The sequence below is a fragment of the Hyaena hyaena genome, unplaced genomic scaffold (assembly GCF_003009895.1).
Source record: "Hyaena hyaena isolate Hyena2069 unplaced genomic scaffold, ASM300989v1 scaffold_79, whole genome shotgun sequence".
Lineage (NCBI taxonomy): Eukaryota > Metazoa > Chordata > Mammalia > Carnivora > Hyaenidae > Hyaena > Hyaena hyaena.
The window spans coordinates 185,669-204,813 of NW_024080711.1; the positions used below are offsets into that span (position 1 = coordinate 185,669).

The 19,145-nt window shown below is 39.2% G+C and overlaps 1 protein-coding gene across 1 annotated transcript in view; it reads left to right on the top strand.

Moving 5' to 3' along the window:
- The first annotated feature begins 7,482 nt into the window (after window positions 1-7,482).
- The window catches only part of SPAG1 (sperm associated antigen 1), a 65,126-nt gene continuing 53,463 nt past the window's right edge, over window positions 7,483-19,145 (top strand). The window contains exons 1-3 of the mRNA XM_039233814.1: window positions 7,483-7,624; window positions 9,350-9,509; window positions 16,126-16,239. Coding sequence (XP_039089745.1) covers window positions 7,485-7,624; window positions 9,350-9,509; window positions 16,126-16,239 — 414 coding nt within the window. The 5' untranslated portion in view covers window positions 7,483-7,484. The remainder of the gene's footprint in view (window positions 7,625-9,349; window positions 9,510-16,125; window positions 16,240-19,145) is intronic.

A 19,145-nucleotide genomic window follows, 5' to 3' on the forward strand; every position in this document is an offset into this window, starting at 1 on the left:
TTTTTAAGTGTTTATTTTTGAAAAAGTGCGAGCAAGGGAGGGGCAGAGAGAGAGGGACAGAGTATCTGAAGGGGTTTTTGGATCTGCACTGACAGCAGCAAGCCCGATGTGGGGTCTCAAATTCAAGAACCATGAGATCATGAGCTGAGCCCAAGTTGGATGCTCAACTGTTTGAGCTACTTGGGCACCCCTAATTTACTTTTATTGTGTGTGTAATCTGACACATAGGGAAAGTTAGAAATGCTTTCCTAAACCACACTTTTGATTAAAGCCTAGAATCTTGTAGGGGCCTTGTTAAAAATGAAGATTACTAGGGCCCTGTGAAGGTCTGATTAAGTAAGTTCCTTGGAAACTACTGTTTTACATCAAATTTGTAAACCCTCTGGCATAATTTTGTATTGAGAATACCAGTGTATTACTGTCACAATGCATGAATGTTTTGAGTTATATTTTTTAGTGTAACTTGGTATAGGCCTTCTGATAAAATGCTTGACCTTTTTTAAATCTTGGGTGTGTGAAAAGAAACTTCAGTGGTTGTTTCTGTAAGGCAAAACCAACCCTAAGTAAGGTGGATGAAGCACACTATTACAGCAGGTGTAGTTTCCATGGTGTAATCATTAATGTAAAAAATTCTGCTTTCAGGATATTTAAAAAAAAATAGGGACTAGTTTACACTGAACTGTGGATAGATGTTTAAAACTTTTGCCTTGATCTTAGGGATATGGATACTCAGATACTCCATCTGGTCCAGGATTCCATCATTATGGAATGTCCTCTGATATTCATTTCAAAGATTAGATATATTCTACCTTCACTAATAGCTATGTGTGTCTGTGAAATTCAAAAAGTTAACCTTGCCATTTAAAAAAAAAACAACTGTATTTCTACCACCATCTTTGAATACTAAGTTCTATAAATTTCTATGTGCTATAAAAGTACTACCATGCTCAAATTTTTTTTTTAATGTTTTTATTTATTTTTGAGAAAGAGAGAGACAGAGCATGAGAGGAGGAGGGGTAGAGAGACAGGGAAATACAGAATCTGAAGCAGGCACAGAGCCCATCGTGGGGCTCGAACCCACGAATGTGAGATCATGACCTGAGCCGAAGTCAGAAGCTCAGCCCACCGAGCCACCCAGGTGCCCCTACCATGCTCAAATTTTTAAAGAGTGGTTACTAGATGTAGGTTTTCCTCTAGCCATAGCTTTCATAATTTTGTAATTCTGCTATGTTCCTTGACCTTGTCTTTTTTAGATAAAAGAGCCCCAGGAAAAATGCTATGACAGTCCCATAAAAAACTCTCAACATTTTGGATATTGTTAACTCTTAACTTTTTTATTTTATCCTAGGTCTTTTACATATCATTAGTTTAATTGAATATTGTTAGTTTGTTAATTAGACAGTGGTTTAATGGAAAAAGTATTAACACTGGAACGTAAGACCAGCAGTTCAATCAGTCACCTTTTTGTGTCCCTTTCATCTATAAAAAATGGAAGTAATTTAACCTCTTGCCTACCTGGACAGTTTTAAGGAAAAAAGATAAATAGATACCAAATTGCTTTAAAAGAGTCTTTTGAATAGTGCTGTAGAAATATAAAACTCAGTAAATCTGAGCTTAAAGTAGACGCATAACTTGTCCCCTACTTAAACTGCTTACCAATGACTTAGGGACATGTATGTTCATGAAAAATGCATGGAAATAGGTTCAAATCCAGCCTTGCTACTCAGTGGCCAGTTCATTTCTTTTAACTTCAGCTTCATTGTCAAAATGGAGGAATTTATAATGGTCTCAAAGCACTCTGAAGTTACCTTCAGATACTGAAGTTCTGAAAGATTTAAAAATAGATAAAATCAGAAATGGCCACTCTTAAAGAAAAAATATATAAGGTGAGAAAGTGTAAACTGAGAAGATGTAAAAATGAGTTGCCTCCTCGCATATACAAATGGATGGACATCTGCACCCCTCCTAGAACAATTGGTCAAGGGAGACTGACTATTTGAGCTGAAGGATGGGCTGAAGGATGAGAAGGAACCTGACATAGTAAGACAAGAGGAAGGAGTATTCCTGAAATTGAGAAAATAGCCAGTGTAATGGCTCAGGGGTTGAAAGTAAGCTTGCCTTTTTCCCACTTCAGAATGAAGCCCTTGTGACTCACACTCTGAAGCAGGCAGAGAGGCCTGCTCACTTAACAGGTTTCAGGATGGGAGGAAGCAGGAGAGTGACATGGGTAAGATTTAAAGGATTACTTGAGCTGTTCTGTGAGAATGGATAATGTAGGGATGGGTGATGGATGGGGAAAGTCCGTTAAGGGTATGAACACATACTAGTTCAGGATAATAATAATGATGGCTGAACCAGGGTGGTAGCTGTGGAAGGAAGTTAGGAGTGCCTGGTTGTAAGATAACATTTTGAAGTTGAGGTTAATGGGACTGACTGATTGGTTAGTACTTAAGAGCTTAGTAAACAGTATGGACTTTGGTAAAAGGCTTTGGGTTCAGATATCCACAGTGTCCTTTACTAACTGGCAGTGTGACTTCACCAGGATTCACTTTCCTCATTAGTAGGATAGGTATGAAATAATAGCACCTACCTCAGAGGTTAGTTGCAAAATAAAATGAATCCATAAAAGCTCTTATCCTAACAAATGTTAACTATTATCTCCATTACTGTGTGTACGTCTTACTGTTTTCCACAAAGATGATTTTGTTAGTTTTGGGATTAGTCTCCCAGCTATGGGCCTTGTTGTCTCCGTACTCTTGAGATTGCTCTTTCTGAAATAACAGATTTCATGGCACTGTCCTGCTGAAAATCCTCATTGGCTCCCTATTTTGATAAAACTATTGGGAGTAGTATATTTGGTTCCTGATAATATGACTCCTTTTCTATCTCTGTCACAAGTTCAGCCCACCACTCACTTAATCTTTTGGTTCTAAGGAGATCTCTGCAGTTCCTTAAGCAGGTAACACACTTATTTCTTCCTAAACTGCCTTTCTGAGGCTTTTCTCCCTGCATTGAAATGACCTTTTCTGTTCTTCACCAGCATCAGAATTTTGAAGGATTAAACAATCCTTAGTTTCCAGTATTGTTGAGAAGTCCAAAACCATTCTTCTACCTAATCCTTTGTGTGTGATTCATTTCTCTCTGGAAATGTAGAATTTTCATTGCTGGTGTGTTGAAATTTTGTAATATGTGCCTTGGTATGGGGCTCTTTTCCACTGCTCTGGTCACTTGATGGGTACTTTCAACCTGGAAGATCAAGCTCTTCAATTCTGGGAAATTTTCTTAAAATTGTTTAATAACTTCCTGCCCTTGATATTTTCTTTTCTCTAGGTCTTTTTTTAAAACAAAATCTAATATTACACTTATTGATCTTTCTCATCTTTCCTTTTCCCTTTTTTCTTTGCTCTTTAAAAGATGCCTTCAATTTTACTTTCTTTTTTTTCTTTTTTATTTTTTTAAGTAAGCTCTACAGACAATGTGGGGCCTCAACTCATAACCCCAAGATGAAGAGGCACGTGCTCCACTAACTGAGCCAGCCAGGCGTCCCTCAATTTTAGTTTCTAATCCATTTACTGGGATTTTCATTTCTGGTATAATTTTAATTTCTGTAAGGTTATTAGTTTTTCTTCAAATGTGTATTTGAATATACATTCAAAGAAAAAGTATACATTGTTTCTTGGATGCAAAATCTTAACTCTACAAAGATGATAGTGATAATTTTCTTTTGCCTACATAGTCCATTCCAGTCAAATTACTTTTTATCCTACTTGTTTATTCAGTGTAAGTGTATATACATAATTGTAACCAGAAAAAAACAGTGAAAAGAAAATGATAGGCATGTGGAATAACAACCATTTCACCAAATATTTAAAGGATTTCTTCTGATGCTGGAAGTAAAATACCAAGTTACAATAGTCAGTGTTTTAAGCGTAGGACATAATGTTGAGTGAAGTTTGTTGGCTGGAATGAGGTATGAAATGACTATACATCGATAGGGGCATGTGATGATGTTCCTCATGACAATTCAATAAAACTTATTAAGGATTACTCTAAAATTTGAATCTGTCTATAAATGTGCAAATTTAACGTTCTTTAGCACTGGCAATGGGAATAATAATAAATATATTGCTAATAATGTTTTTAGCAGAATTTTTGCCACTATCAGTGCCTGCTAAATTAGACTGTAGATCTAATTTAAGTGCAGAGGGGACGGGTAATTACATTATTGAATTCCTGTTGTGTGCCAGGCACTAATCTGAAATTATAAAGTGAAATACGTTTCTTCACATATCCTATCTACTGCTTTATTTGGATTGTGTTATGTCTTATTTGCTTTTGTATCCCAAAGCCCAGTACAATGCCTGACTCAAACCAGCGCTCAGAAAATGTTGAATTCCTGCAAAGGAAGACAATCATTTACACTTCTGCGTAAAGAGGAGGGGCTAAATCTGGGTTGCATTGTAGATATCCTGAACGTTTAGTTATATTTCTAAAATTGAAATGGAATGGTTATCAATTTACCTTGAAGGTAGTTTTAACCATCCTGAACTGTAAAGGCGTTTAACTCCATCGAAAATGAATGCAAAGCAGAGAGGGAACCCTCCCACTTGGGCTCTTCCTTCTCTCTTAATGGTCTGTGCCGGCGAAGCTGGGCGTGGAGGCCAATGAGGGCGGCAGGTCGAGGGCCAGCCAATCATTCGCAGAGGCCCTAGTCCCGCCCCCGGCGGTCCGCCTCTGGCCTTTGGGTGCCCAGGCGGGGCGACACGCCCCCATCTCGGCACCTGCGGCACCTGCGGCGCCTGTGGTGAATTGTGTAGAGGTCTCTCGCTTCCACCGCGCGGGGTCTGAGAGCCAGGTGAGTACCCGCCGGCAAAGAGTAAATTACATCTCCCCATAGCACTTCCCTCCGGGAGCTGGGGTGAAAGGCGGACCCCGAGAAGCAAAGAAGCAAATGCACTGTCGGACTCGACTGAGGGAGTGCGTTCTGGGATGAACAAACTGGGGCTTCAGTTTCCTGCAGCTTAAGGTGGCAGATGTTGGGACGGGGGTTGCTGGGGTCCGTTCGCGGCGACGAGAGCTGGGGAGTGGGGGGCAATCTGAGTGTCCTAAAGGGCCTACTGACCAGTTGTCTGTAGAGCTGAGGGTTCCCGGCCAGTTCCTGACCCCCCGCTGCTCTCGGCCGCGCTGTACACAGAAACCGTTGCTAGGGCTGAGGAAGCCATTTTCTCGGTATTCGCCTGCAGGGGGCGCTCGGCCCTGTGGTTGCAGGAAAGAACGTGCCTAGGTGGAAGAAAACCTAGGCTGTGTTGCGCATCTCGGTTCGCACCGGAGGTATTTCTGCCAGCTGATTAGGGAATATGGGAACAGAATGTGGCTCAGGATGATGAAGAAGTGATTAAATCCAACGAGGACCGAGGTTTTTCCTAATCAAATTACAAACAGATGTGGAAAGGTTCAAATGAGAACAAAGATTGCATGACTTCCTTTTTGGAACTTGAGAATTAACATTTAGTAAGATGTGCATCATGCCACAGAACAACCCAAACCAAACATGGTAGTTTTCAGAAGGGATTTTCAGGGAAATGTTAAAACTGCAGAATGAAATTTATTTGCTTAGGTAAGAGATGGCTGTTATTTCCAATGCTTTTCACTGTAATTTCTTCAAATCGTGAAATTTCAGGGGATGCAAAATCAATTCAAGATCATGTATTTTGAACCTGTTGGATATTTTTAAGGTTCTCCCATGAAAGATCCTCCAACTCTTTGGGAACATTCTGCTAGTGCAACCCATTGTGTTCTGGGCGGCAGCAATCATTTAAAAGTTCTTCATGTTGCTCTCCAGTAACTTCTAACCTTAAGGCTGTCCTTGTTATGGGACACGTTCATCATCCCGGGCCCATCATCCCAGGCACTACCATGCCAGTACAGTGCACAAACTACAACTCATTTCTCAACTGGATCTCATCTGAAAGCTGATGAACTGTCAATCGGTGTTCTTTGCCCAAGTCAAAGCCAGCAGGAACGTGGAGAACCTGGAGAGCCTCTCCTGCAGAGGTCGATGTAGGACCCGAATCCCAGAGGGCAGGCATGCTGGAGCAAATACCTCTGGTGAATTAGACCCATTGCCACGTATTGTTTTAAAACGTATAACCCAGGGTGCCTGGGTGGCTCAGTCGGTTAAGCATCGACTTTGGCTCAGGTCATGACCTCACAGTTTGTAGGTTTGGGCCTGCGTGGGGCTCTGTGCTGACAGCTAGCTCAGAGCCCGGAGCCTGTTTTGGATTCTGTGTCTCCCTCTCTCTCTGACCCTCCCCTGCTCATGATGTCTGTCTCTCTCAGAGATAAATAAAAAACATTAAAAAAATAAAAATAAATAAAACGTAAAACCCAGTATGTTTTACTTCGGTGGTTTTTAAACGATTTTGGCAATGATTCATGATAAGAAATATATTTTATTTGCAACATGTGTGTGTAAAACAAATGTATTTACACACATTTGTCATTTGTATAGACATGAAATAAAAGTTTTCACAAAACAACTTAATGGTATGTGAAGTAGTCAGTCTTTTTGTTGCTGTTCTTTTCTGTCTCATTATAAACCAGTGCTAATGGCAACTCACTAAATTGATTGCAGGGGTTGCCACCTGTGGTTTGAAAAGCCTGGGGATGATGCTGAGTATGAATGCTCTGCAGTTGCCCACTGAGATTCAAATCCCCAGTTCACTACTTAATAGCTATATGACCTGGAGCAGGTAACTTAAAATATCAACTTCCTTATCTGTAAAATAGTAATTATTCATAACCCTCACGAGAGTGGTTTTGAAGATCATGTGAGATAATCCATGGCACGCAGTAATTTAGCTCTGTAAGTGCTAACTGTTATCACTGCTCTTAAAACCTACCTGCTACAGTAGTTGAAAGATTAAATGAAGTAAGGTATATAAAGGTCTTGGGGTGGTGCCCAGCACACATTTAGGACTGTGTATTTGTTGCTCTTATTATCGTCATCATTAGCAGCAACATCAGTAAAGTGAAACTGTCCAAGGCCCCCTTATTCCCATTTCAGTTCAGCAAGTGTTTCTAAGGGTGTAAGGCATAATTATGTTAGTCCTGAATATATGATGATGAATAAAAGTAAGATCTCACAATCTAGAAGGGAAGACAAAAATACGTAATTAGAATATATGCCATGAGAAAGGTATGGGCACAATGCCATTAGAACACAGATCTGGGAGATGTTCATTGATGCAACTGGGCAGCAGAGAATGTAAGGAGGTGGGGAAAGGTGAAAGGGGTGATGACTTAACTGTTGTTATCAGGGAGAGAGAGTTTAAAATGAGTAGCCTTCCTTAGAAAAAACACCACTGCTTTTCCATCGACATGAAAAATAAATGATACAGAAATGCCTAGATGGTTACTACTATCCAAATTAAAAATGTATTAAGTATGTACTTCATCACTTTTTTCTATGCTACATTTCAGCCATGACTACCAAAGATTATCCATCATTATGGGGCTTTGGAACAACAAAAACATTTAAAATTCCTGTTGAACACTTGGATTTCAAGTATATTGAAAAATGTTCAGATGTTAAACACTTAGAAAAAATTCTTTGTGTACTCAGGTAAGCATTCAAGAATCATCTTATGTTTCAGTATGCCAATTATATTGTGCCTTCTGAGAGTTTCAACTCTCAGAAATATTGCAGAAAGTTTTCAAATATTGATGTTGGGCTTTTTTCCCCCAAGTTAGGTTCCAAAATAGTTGTTTTGATCCTGTGGTTAGTTTGGAGGGTTCTGGCTAGGTCTACTTCCAACGTGCAATTTCGGCTCATTAGTATTCAAGAGGATATTTTTCTTGCTTCCTCCACGTTTTCTAGGAAAAGGTAAGGTAGCCTTGGGAGTAGCCGTTAGGAGATAAGGTTAGCTCACCAGTCTGCCAGTTTAGAAAGTTCTTTGGTACTCTCCCACTCAGTACTATCTGCCAACAAAACTGATGACTTACTCTGAGCTGTCACAAGGAGAGGATGGTGGGGAGGCCAGGGAACCTGGGCCTTCTCTGGGTGAGGGCCCCATGGTGGTGATTGTTAGACTTTGCTATACATCAAATATGGTTTTTAAAAACGCAAATTTGCAGGTCCCATTCCCAGAGATCCTCCCTCAGGAAATCTGGGGTGGGACCCAGGAACATATGTTTTTAAACAAGTGCCTGGCTAGTTGACAGGCAGGTGGTCAAGGGAGCCCACTTCAAGAAACACTGCCCTGTGGCATACAACTCTGGGCCACCTTTTTTGGATGTCATGAGGAGTTTCCCTTTCCTTCCTAATATTGTGGGAGCACTTGTGGAGCAGGAATTGCTCCTTTTGAGGTCGTCAGTAGTATTCCTTTTGCTTGTGGCAGTTCTCTATTTTCTTCTTATGACCACCTTCGTCATCACTGTGTCATCATCTTTTTCTGTTATCACCTTCAGCATCCCTGCTTATGCCCAGCCAGAGTAGATGTCATAACCTCATCACTTCCGTAATAGAACGATGAAAGATACCACATTTTTCCTTTTTTTCTCAGCAGTATATGAACATTTTCATTTATGTTGGGTCAAGGACTGATAAAGCAAACAAGAAGTTGGTGTGATGGAAGAGTTTGAAAGCCACGTTATGTTGGTTCTAAGAAATTCTATGAATAGCTTAATTAAGTTACATTGCATTGGCTTGGAGTTCTTTTTAAAAAATAATTTGAAAGTGGGATTTTTTTTCTATTTTTCTAAAAATTTAGAAGTAAACAGAAGTACAGGAGAAAAGGAAATGATTGATTTTCCTTAAAAAGCAATGAACAGAGTTTTCCATTTAACTCTCTAGGAATGAATTCTGTTCCTTGAGTGGTCAGTTAGAGGTGTGTTCTGAACCCTTCCTCTGCCATTTTCTTCCTATCCCTTTGGGAAAAAAAATTGAGCTACAAACTCCTCCTTGGAAAGGAAATCCAGTCTCATTTTGTGCCTATCTCTAATACTGAATTTCCATGTATAAGTTAAAATTACCTTATATAACAAAATGAACATGTTAAAGAGGAGAGAAGATGTTATTTGTTCACCTTTCAAAGTGTGTGATAGAAACTGGTCTTTGGGGCTCCATTTTTTCCTTCACTGCATCACTTCATAGAGTAACATAAAAATGGAGGTTGTGCTGGTCGGGGAAGGTGAATGGGGAGCCTGCACTCCAGCCTTCATCCCTGTGCAGGGGCTGCCCTGGAGATCTCCACAGAACCCCTCTGCTCCACAGAGCCCAGCTTGTAAACCACCAGACTACATGATCTCCAAAGAAAGTGGTAACTCCAAAGTTTGAATTTTTTTAAAGGTCTGGTGAGGAAGGATATTATCCTGAACTTACGGAATTTTGTGAAAAGCGCCTTAAAGGCTTGGCTCCTGGAAGTAGAGCTTTGAGGAAAGATAAACCTGCAGCAACAGCATCCAGTTTTACAGCAGAAGAATGGGAAAAAATTGACGGTGATATAAAGGTATAAAGTGACACTGGTTTCTGTGACATTGTCACACTATATATATGTCTACTTCACTTTTCCAAAATCCTAGGCTTCTTTCTCTTTTTGTCAGTGAAGGGCTTTTAGTGTTAATCACTTAGGTAGTATTGGTTGCGTCTCACACCCAGGAGAATATTGTGAATGTGTATATTTTTGTGTCCGTACACCCACATGTGTATTTTTTATTTTATATATTTTTTGATGTTTATTTATTTTTGAGAGAGAGGGAGAGACAGAGCAGAAGTGGGGAGGGGCAGGGAGAGAGGGAGACACAGAATCTGAAGCAGGCTCCAGGCTCTGATGTGGGTTCTCAAACAGAGATCATGACCTGACCTGAGCTGAAGTCCAGCACTTAACCAACTGAGCCACCCAGGCACTCACCATGTGTATTTTAAATGACTGAACAATATTCTATCCTATCAAAGAAAAACAATTGACTCAGCCTCTATAAATAGTGCTATACAAACATGTTGGTTTATAATTTCTTTTGTACCATCCTGGTTATTTCCTCAGGATAGATTATTAGTATTCAAGCTGCTTGATCAAAGGATTTGAATAATTTTAAGGCTGTTGAAACATATTTCCATATTCTCAGAGAAGTTGTGCCTTTTCACCAGCAGTATATATTAATGCCCGTTTAAGGCATTCTTCACTGGGGCCCTTGGGTGACTCAGTTGGTTAAGTGTCTGCCTTCAGCTAAGGTCATGATCTTATGATCTGTGAGTTCGAGCCCTGGTTCAGGCTTTGTGCTGACAGCTCAGAACCTGGAGCCTGCTTTGGATTCTGTGTCTCCCTATCTCTCAGCCCCTCCCCTGCTTGCTCTCTTGTGTGCCCTCTCTCTCAAAAATCAATAAACATTTTGAAAAAATGAAGGCATTCCTCATGGGTACTGTAATCATTTTTTAATCAAATAATTGAAAAATGATAATGGTGTATTTGATTACTAGCAACATTAAATTTTTTTGTCTATCAGTTGAATTTCTTCTTTGTTAATGGCCTATATGTTTAGTGATTTAATCAGCTGTATTGAGGTATAATTTACATTCAATAAAAAATAGCAATCTAATGGCCTACATTTCACTGAGTTTTGACACCTGTATATGCTATAAAACATTTCTGTTTGTCTGAAAAGTTTCCTTGTGTCCCAGTGCAGTCAGTGCTGACTTCACACCCTGGTCCCTGGTAACCTTTGAACTGCTTTCTATCATACAGATTTGTCTTTTCTCGACTTTTCTATAAATATAATCAAATTGTGTGTGTGGTCTTTTGTGTCTTCTCTCACTTAGCATCATGCTTTTGAGGTGTACCTCTGTTGTTGCATGTTCGTAGTTGGTTTCTTTTATTTGCTGAGTAGTATTGAATTGTGTGAGTATCTCATGGTTTGTTTATCCACTTTCCAGTTGGGCAAAATGTTTTCCAAAGTGGCATTCCTGCCAGCAGTGTATAAAAGTTCTTGCTGCTCTGCGTCCTGGTTGGCAGTTCGTACTGGCAGTTTTATTAATTTTAACTATTTTATTAAGTATGCAGTGGTATTTCATTGTGGTTTTAATTTCCATCTTATTTTTTTTTAATTTTTTATTTATTTATTTTTATTTCTAGGAGAGAGAGAGAGAGAGAGAGAGACAGCGTGAGCAGGGGAGGGTCAGAGAGAGAGGGAGTCACAGACTGAAACAGGCTCCAGGCTCTGAGCTGGCAATCAGCACAGAGACCGACACGGGGCCCGAACCCACAAACCGCGAGATCATGACCTAAGCGAAAGTCGGACGCTTAACCGACTAAGCCACCCAGGCGCCCCTCCATCTTATTATTTTTAAGAAGTTTTTAAGGCTTATTAGTTTTTGAGAGAGAGAGAGGGACAGAGTTCTAGTGGAGGAGGGGCAGAGAGAGAGGGAGACACAGAATCCAAAGTAGGCTCCAGGCTCAGAGCTGTCAGCACAGAGCCTGACATGGGGCTTGAACCCACCAAGCGTAAGATCATGACCTGAGCCAAAGTCTGACGCTCAACTGACTGAGCCACCCAGGTGCCCTTTAATATCCATTTTAATGATGACTTTGCTGAGGGTCTTTTCATGTGCCTATATGGCATCCATAGATCTTTTTTTGTGAAAAGTCTTGAAATCCTTTGCCCATTAAAAAATTGAATTATTTGTGTTCATATTTAGTTGTAAAATACATATCTTTCACTAGATACACATTTTGCAGGTATGTGGATTCCCTTTTCATTTTTATAACAGTGTCTTTGGAAGAGCGAAGGTTTTTAATTTTGATGAAATCAGTTTTTCTTTTACTGATTTCTTTTCTTTTACTGAAAAAGATTTACTTTTTCGTTGTTTTAACTCTTCTAGGTCCTTTGCTTGCCAATTGCTGCAAAATAACTTGCTTGTCTTTGGGTTGGGATTGTCGTGAGTTTATGGATCAATTTTGGAATAACTGACATCTTAACAATATTGACATTTTCTGATCCATGAACATCATATGTTTTCTGTTCGTTTAAGTCTTCTTTAATGTCTTGTCCCAGTATCCTGTAGTTTTTAGTGCATAGTTCTTGCATGATTTTTGCTAAATTTATTCCTAAGTATTTCATATATTTTATGCTATCGTAAAAGTTAATGTTTTTTATTTTTAAAAATTTTTAAAGTTTTATTTATTTATTTTGAGAGAGAGAGAGAGAGAGAGCATGCATGCAGGAGGGACAGAGAGAGGGAGAGACAGAATCCCAAACAGGCTCTGCTTTGTTGGTGGAAAACCTGATGTGGGGCTTGAACTCGCCCCATGAACTGTGAGATCATTACTTGAGCTACAGTCAAGAGAAGGATGCTTAACCAATTGAGCCACCCAGGCACCCCAAAGTTAATGTTTCTTAATTTCAATTTTTTTTTTTTGCTCATTCTAAATCACTCTAGTTGCAAAATTGTACGTATGTATGTATTTTTGGTGTGATAAAATACATATCATATAAAATTGACCATCTTAGCCATTTTTAAGTGTATACTTCATTAGTATTATATTCACATTGTTGTATTAAGACATTAAAAAATTTTTTAATTTTTTTAAAGTTTATTCATTTATTTTGAGAGAGAGAGAGTGAGCATCAGTGGGGGAGGGGCGGGGAAAGAGGAAGACAGAATCTCGAACAGGCTCCATGCCGTCAGCAAGTCCGAAACCGGGCTCAGTCTCACAAACTCTGGGATCGTGACCTGAGCTAAAACCAAGAGTCAGACGCTTAACTGACTGAGCCATCCAGGCACCCCATTATATTTAGACATTTTTAAGTATACGGCTCATTAGTGTTGTACAATCAGTCTCCAGAATTTTTTTATTTTATAGAATGGTACACATTAAACCACAATTCTCCAATTCCCTCTGCTCTCAGCCCCTGGCAAACACCATTCTACTTTCTGCTTCATAAGTGTGACTAATGTAGATACCTCATATCAGTGGAATTTTAATTTCATTTTTATTTGTCCACTGCAAGTTTATAGTTTATGATCTCTCTCTTTTTTTTTAATGTTTTATTTATTTCTAGGAGAGAGAGAGAGAGAGAGACAGCGTGAGCAGGGGAGGGTCAGAGAGAGAGGGAGTCACAGCCTGAAACAGACTCCAGGCTCTGAGCGGGCAGCCAGCACAGAGCCCGACGCGGGGCTTGACCCACGAACCATGAGATCGTGACCTAAGTGAAAGTCGGACGCTTAACCGACTAAGCCACCCAGGCGCCCAGTTTATGATCTTCTTATATTGACTTTGTTTCCCGCAATCTTGTTAAATTTACATATTAGTTCTAATAACTTTTTTTTAGATTCATTGGAAGTTTTTATATGTAGGATCATGTTATCCACAAATAATAAAAGATCTCCTTTGTCTTTTCCAGTATGGCTGCCTTTGATTTCTTTTACGTTACTTATTGAGCAGGCTTGGCTGTCTAGTACAATGTTGAATGGAAATGGTAAGAGCAGATGTCCTTGTCTTGTTCACAATATTAGGGAGATTATCATTCAGCCTTTTTTTCACCATTAAGTTCAGTGTTGCCTTTAGATTTTATGATGTGACCCTTTATAAGGCTGAGGAGGGGACCTTCTGTTCCTTGTTTGATGTGAATTTTTATCATGAATAGGTATAGAATTTTATAAATTCCTTTCCTGCATTGAGAGGTACATAAGATTTTCTTTGTAGCCTGTTAATAAGGTATATTATGTACACTGTTTTCAAATGTTATAGCAATCTTGAATTTGAGGATAAACTCTACTTGGTCATGATGTGTCTTTTTAATATATTTCTGGATTTAATTTGCTGAAGTTTTTTGAAGGATTTTTGTGTCTGCAGTCATGAGAGATATTAGTCTATAGTTTTCTTGTAATGTTGTTGTCTGGTATTGGTAACATGGTAATACTGGCTTTGTGGAAAAAGTTGGGATATGTTCTCTCTTTTTTAATTTTCTAAAAAAGTTTGTGTGTAATTGCCATTATTTCTTCCTTAAATATTTTCCATAATTCACCACTGATGCCATCTAGGTCTCAAATTTTCTTTATAAGAAAGATTTTGATGATGAATTAAATTTCTTAAACAGATACAGTGCTCCTCAGGTCATCTTTAGAGTCATTTCTGTCTCTCCCTCTTCTTGGATATTTTGCACCCCATATCTCTGCAGTCTTTGCCTCTCTGAAGCCTAAACTTTGTTCCTCCAAACTGAATGAGACCTCAGGGCTACTTGGGTTTCCTTTCCCTATGCTACAGCCTGGAAATTATAGGCAGTAAATTGGGACAAATGCTGGACTTAGCTCATTTGTTTCCTTTCTTTCAGGGATCATTGTCCTGTTCTACCTATCGTCCAGTGTGTGAAAACCATCATTTCATGTTTTATCCAATTTTCTAGAAGCGAGAGGGCAAATCCAGTCCCTGATACTCATCCATTAGGGCCGGGAGGAGATATCCCTTTATTGATTTTTCTATTGATGTGTTTCTTATTTATTTGTAAGACATCTGTGGTATACATTCTAAATTTTCTTTCAATGTGTTATTAGTTTCTTAAATCTTGTGTGTGGTGTTTTTCATGTTTATTCATTAAAGAAATTTATGTCATCACTGTTCTTGGTTTTATCCTTTATGATCTTTTCTTGCTTTTGTATTTGGGAAAACTCCCTCTCCACCATACACATACTTGTATTTCCTCAGAGTTCTTTGTGGTTTCCTTTTGCGTAAGAAATAACTTCCTAAAATGAATTCTGGAGAAACAGTTTTTTGTCGTTTTACTTTATCTTATTCGGCATATTCTACTGGGTTGAATAATATATTTGAAGATAATTTCGAGGAATATGTATTCTCTAACTCTGAAAGCTATTTTTAAAAACTTTTCTCATTTTGCTATTTTATTGACTTGACATTGAGAATCTGGTAATTAATCTACAAGTTAAAATAGCAGTTTGTGCCCAGAGCTCTTTGGCTTTATTTTCCAGGGAATAACAGCTTAGTTTTAGTTGCTGAACCTGCTTTTTTTCCAACTGTGTGCTGTTTCTCAGTCACCTCTTGATTTTGTCTCCTCATCTCCCTTTCTTTCATGCCTTTCCCTGCCACTTCTCCCCTCTACACCCCCTCCCTCCTGTTCCCCCTTCTCTCTTTCTTTCCTCCTTTGTAATTCCACCTCATCCTTTTCACCTTTCTTCCCTTACTGTTTGTCTGTTTCTTCTCCTGTTTGACCTCTCTACCTCCTTTTTGTTCTCTGCCTCTTGAGGCAGATAATATAGTTTATCGCTGTATCAACCATGCCTAATTTAATATAGTCTGACATATATTGGACCCTCACTATATAGCCGCTGAATAATAATAATAGAATTTCACAGATAACAAAGAAATCTCTCACTCAATTTCTTCCTGGAACCTGTGACAATTCAGTTTAATAAATATTATGAGCCTGTTATGGGCCAGGCACCGTGCTAGGTTCAGACATCAAAAAGATGAGATGAAGACATAGGTTCTGCCTCCAAGGAACTTATAGAATGTGAGAGAGATGATCAATACATGGATGATTTTAAATCTCTGTGCTAATACATGGAGGAGGGGCATTTCTAGTCCAACCAGAAAGTTCAGGAAAAGCTTGTTGGAAGGGATGAGAGTAAGCTTGAAGATAATACAAGTAGGAAGGGCAGCACCATGTGAATATGCATAAAAATATTGAACCATACACTTAAAAGTGGTGAAGATGATAAATTTTGTTTTATGTATTTTACCACAATTTAAAAGAATAGTACATTGGGGTGCCTGAGTGGCTCAGTTGGTTAAGGGTCCACCTCTTGATTTTGGCTCATGGCATGAGTTGGTGAGTTCAAGGTGCACATTGGGCTTTCTGCTGATGGTGCAGAACCTGCTTGGTATTCTTTGTCTCCCTCTCTCTTGCCCTCCCCTGCTCACGCTTTCTCTTCTCAAAATAAACAAATAAACATTAAAAAAAAATAGCAGAAGAGCATTACAGGTAGAATGGCATGACCAAATTGTCATCCAAAAAAATGACCCATAAGAAACTATGATGATGTATAGTCCTTTCTAACACGTGGTTAATTACTCCAAGCTGTATGCTTATCTTCTTTCTTCTCCCTCTTCTCAGAGTTGGGTATCAGAAATTAAAAATGAAGAAAATAAAATACACTTTCACGAAACAGCAACAGAAGATAATTTGCCTCCAGTTCGTGGTTCAAACAGCCGTCTTCATGTTAGTAAGGTGGGACATTTTGGTGTGGGGTGCGGGTGGTAGGGGGAGACGATTGTTGTTTATTAAGGGCGCTAGCTCAGTTTAATCAGAGTAACCACAGTGTGATGTCCTCTGAGAGTTGGGGATTATCCTTCAGCTGGACGTGTGCTATTGCCTTCTTGAGTAGGCTGTTTCATCACCCTGAGATCAAAATGAAATGCCATTTCCCTTTGAAGACCTTCACCCCGAGCTTCTACCTTTCTTCATTTTTTCATTCGTTATGCCATCTGCTCTATTCTGACCAGTTTTGATGAGCACATGAGATCTAATTCAGTGTGTGAGAATCTCAGGGAATAATTTTATCTGTCCAGTAGAAGCATAGAGGAAGTAATTTGTAACATTATTAACTATGGACTTAAGGTATTCAAGCAGTTATAGATGTCATTCCTCTGTTTATTGCATATTGTTTCCCCTTATTTCCCCAGCCCCTTGTGATGATTTTTCTGTGATTGATCCCTCTTTTGTTCTGTAGACCTGTCCTTTTTAACCCATGGGTTTCATAGAGAAGAAGCCTGTTGGAGTTCCAAGTCCATTTATATATTTTTAAAAATGTTTATTTATTTATTTTGAGAGAGAGGGAGAGAGTGAGAGAGAGAGCGTGAGTTGGGGAAAGGGAAAGAGAGAGAATCCCACACAGAGCCCAACAGTGCAGAACCTGACACAGGGCTTGATCTCACTAACTGTGAGATCATGACCTAAGCCAAAATCTAGAGTCAGATGCTTAACCAACTGAGCCACCCAGGTGCCGCCTGGTCCATTTATACTTAACTTCAAGTTAAAACTGGGCTGCTGACCTTCCACCTGACTCAGATATTATAGAACTAGCCATTGCCTTGTGGGCGTTGGGAGTCTATGGGCTCTCATGTGGATCACATTCCATTCCCTCTCCCCTGATTTTTTCTTTTATTCCTATCATTTGTGGAAGATTGGCCACCCAAATTTCTTCATTCTGGATAACTCATTGTTATTCTCATTTTTTGTTTGAATACTCAATTTTATTGAAAAAAAGTCCATAGCCCTTCATCACACAGCTCTCTGATAATTAACCTTCCTGCATCTTTTTACTTTCCATTAAGAATTACTCATGTAACTGAGGTACACAGTAATATGGTAAGGGTGCCACTGTCTGTAATCAATAAATTTGTATTTATTGCACACCCATTTTGTGCGAAGTCTGTGCTCTAAAAATGTAACAGGAGGTTATAGTTGAGTGCAGTATTATGATTCTGAAGGTATAATCCATGGATCCTGGGTATCCCAGAGATCTTCCAGAGGGGTCTAGAAAGTCAATGCTATTTTTAAAAATAATACTATTTCTTTGTCTTCTTTTCTGTATTGACATTTGCATCCAAGTGAAGCTGCTGGTGCCTTAGCACAAATCAAGGCAGTGAGTGGCACCAAACTATACTAGTAATCACTTTTTCCCACTGCTACCTGTTTACAGTAAAAAACTCCAGTTTAACTTTAAAATGTCTTGGAAGAATCAACAAAACTTCTTTATTTTGTTAAATCTTGAATCTTGGGGACACACATCTTTTTAATATTCTGTGTAACAAAATGTGAAGTATTCAAAAACACTTCAAGGGCTGCCTGTGTGGCTCAGTCAGTTAAACATCTGACTCTTGATTTTGGCTCAGGTCATGATCTCATGGTTCAGAGGATTGAGCCCTGTGCATCAGGCTCTGTGCCAAGAGCCTGGAGCCTGCTTGGGATTCTCTCTCGCTTCCTCTCACTCTCTCTCTCTTTCTCTCTTTTTCTCTCTCCCTCCCTCCCTCCCTCTCAAAATAAATAAATAAACTTAAAAAAACAAACAAACCAAAAAGCACTTCACTATGAAGTGAAATCTGTTGGTTATTTTGAGATCTGTAGGTTGAATTGCCAGCTTAAGTAACCACTTTTTCCTGGAACAGTTTTTAACTTGAAAGAGTGATTGACAGACCAGTTGTGGTTATTCACACTTGGGCTTTCGACAGACACTGTATTGAAAATGAATGAAGTGTGTCACTTTAGGGAAAAGAATTGACAGTGGTTTTTGCTAGTGATAAAATCTGAGCTTTCAAGTGCAGCTTAGAGTATTTCAAAATCTTATGTGGCTCTTAAATATCTGCTGCGACAAAAAAAATTTCCCCTTAAAGAGATACTGAAAGATTTTTCTGATGAGCTCCATGAAGATATTAACAGATAAGATTTTTAGTTTTATTTATTTACTTTTTAAATGTTTATTTTGGGGGGGAGAGAGAGAGAGAGAAGTGGGGGAGGGACCGAGGGGGGTGCAGAGGATCCAACATGGGCTCTGCACTGACAGCAGGGAGTCCGGTGTTGGTCTTGGATTCACCAACCATGAGGTGATGACCGACTGAGCCACCCAGATGCCCCAAGATTTTTAAATTGTATACTGAAAGGTAGGAATATTTAGAAGAGCTGCATAACTCCAAATGACCAATGCCCAATGTTACAAAATTGTGCATATGTAAACCACCCATTCAAAGTGGTTTCAGATTGTGACTGACTTTTAAGAAGCTATTTAAGAAACTGCAGTTGAGCATTATGGCTATTGTTTACATTCTTCTCTTTCTCTTCTGGTGCTTGTAGTGGGCATGTGACCGAGGTTGGGCTACTGAATAGCGGTGAGCTAGTGCCTGCTCAGGGATGGGCACCTGACCCATGTTTGCCAGTCCTGAGTCCCTCCCTGGGATTTCTCTACCTGAAGGTAGAGAGAAGAGGCATTCTCCTTTTTCTTTCTTTCCTTCTTTCTTTCTTCCTTTCTCCCTCCCTCCCTCCTTTTCTTTCTTTCTTTCTTTCTTTCTTTCTTTCTTTCTTTCTTTCTTTCTTTCTTTCTAATAAAGACTAATTTTTTAATTTTAATTTTAGAGAGA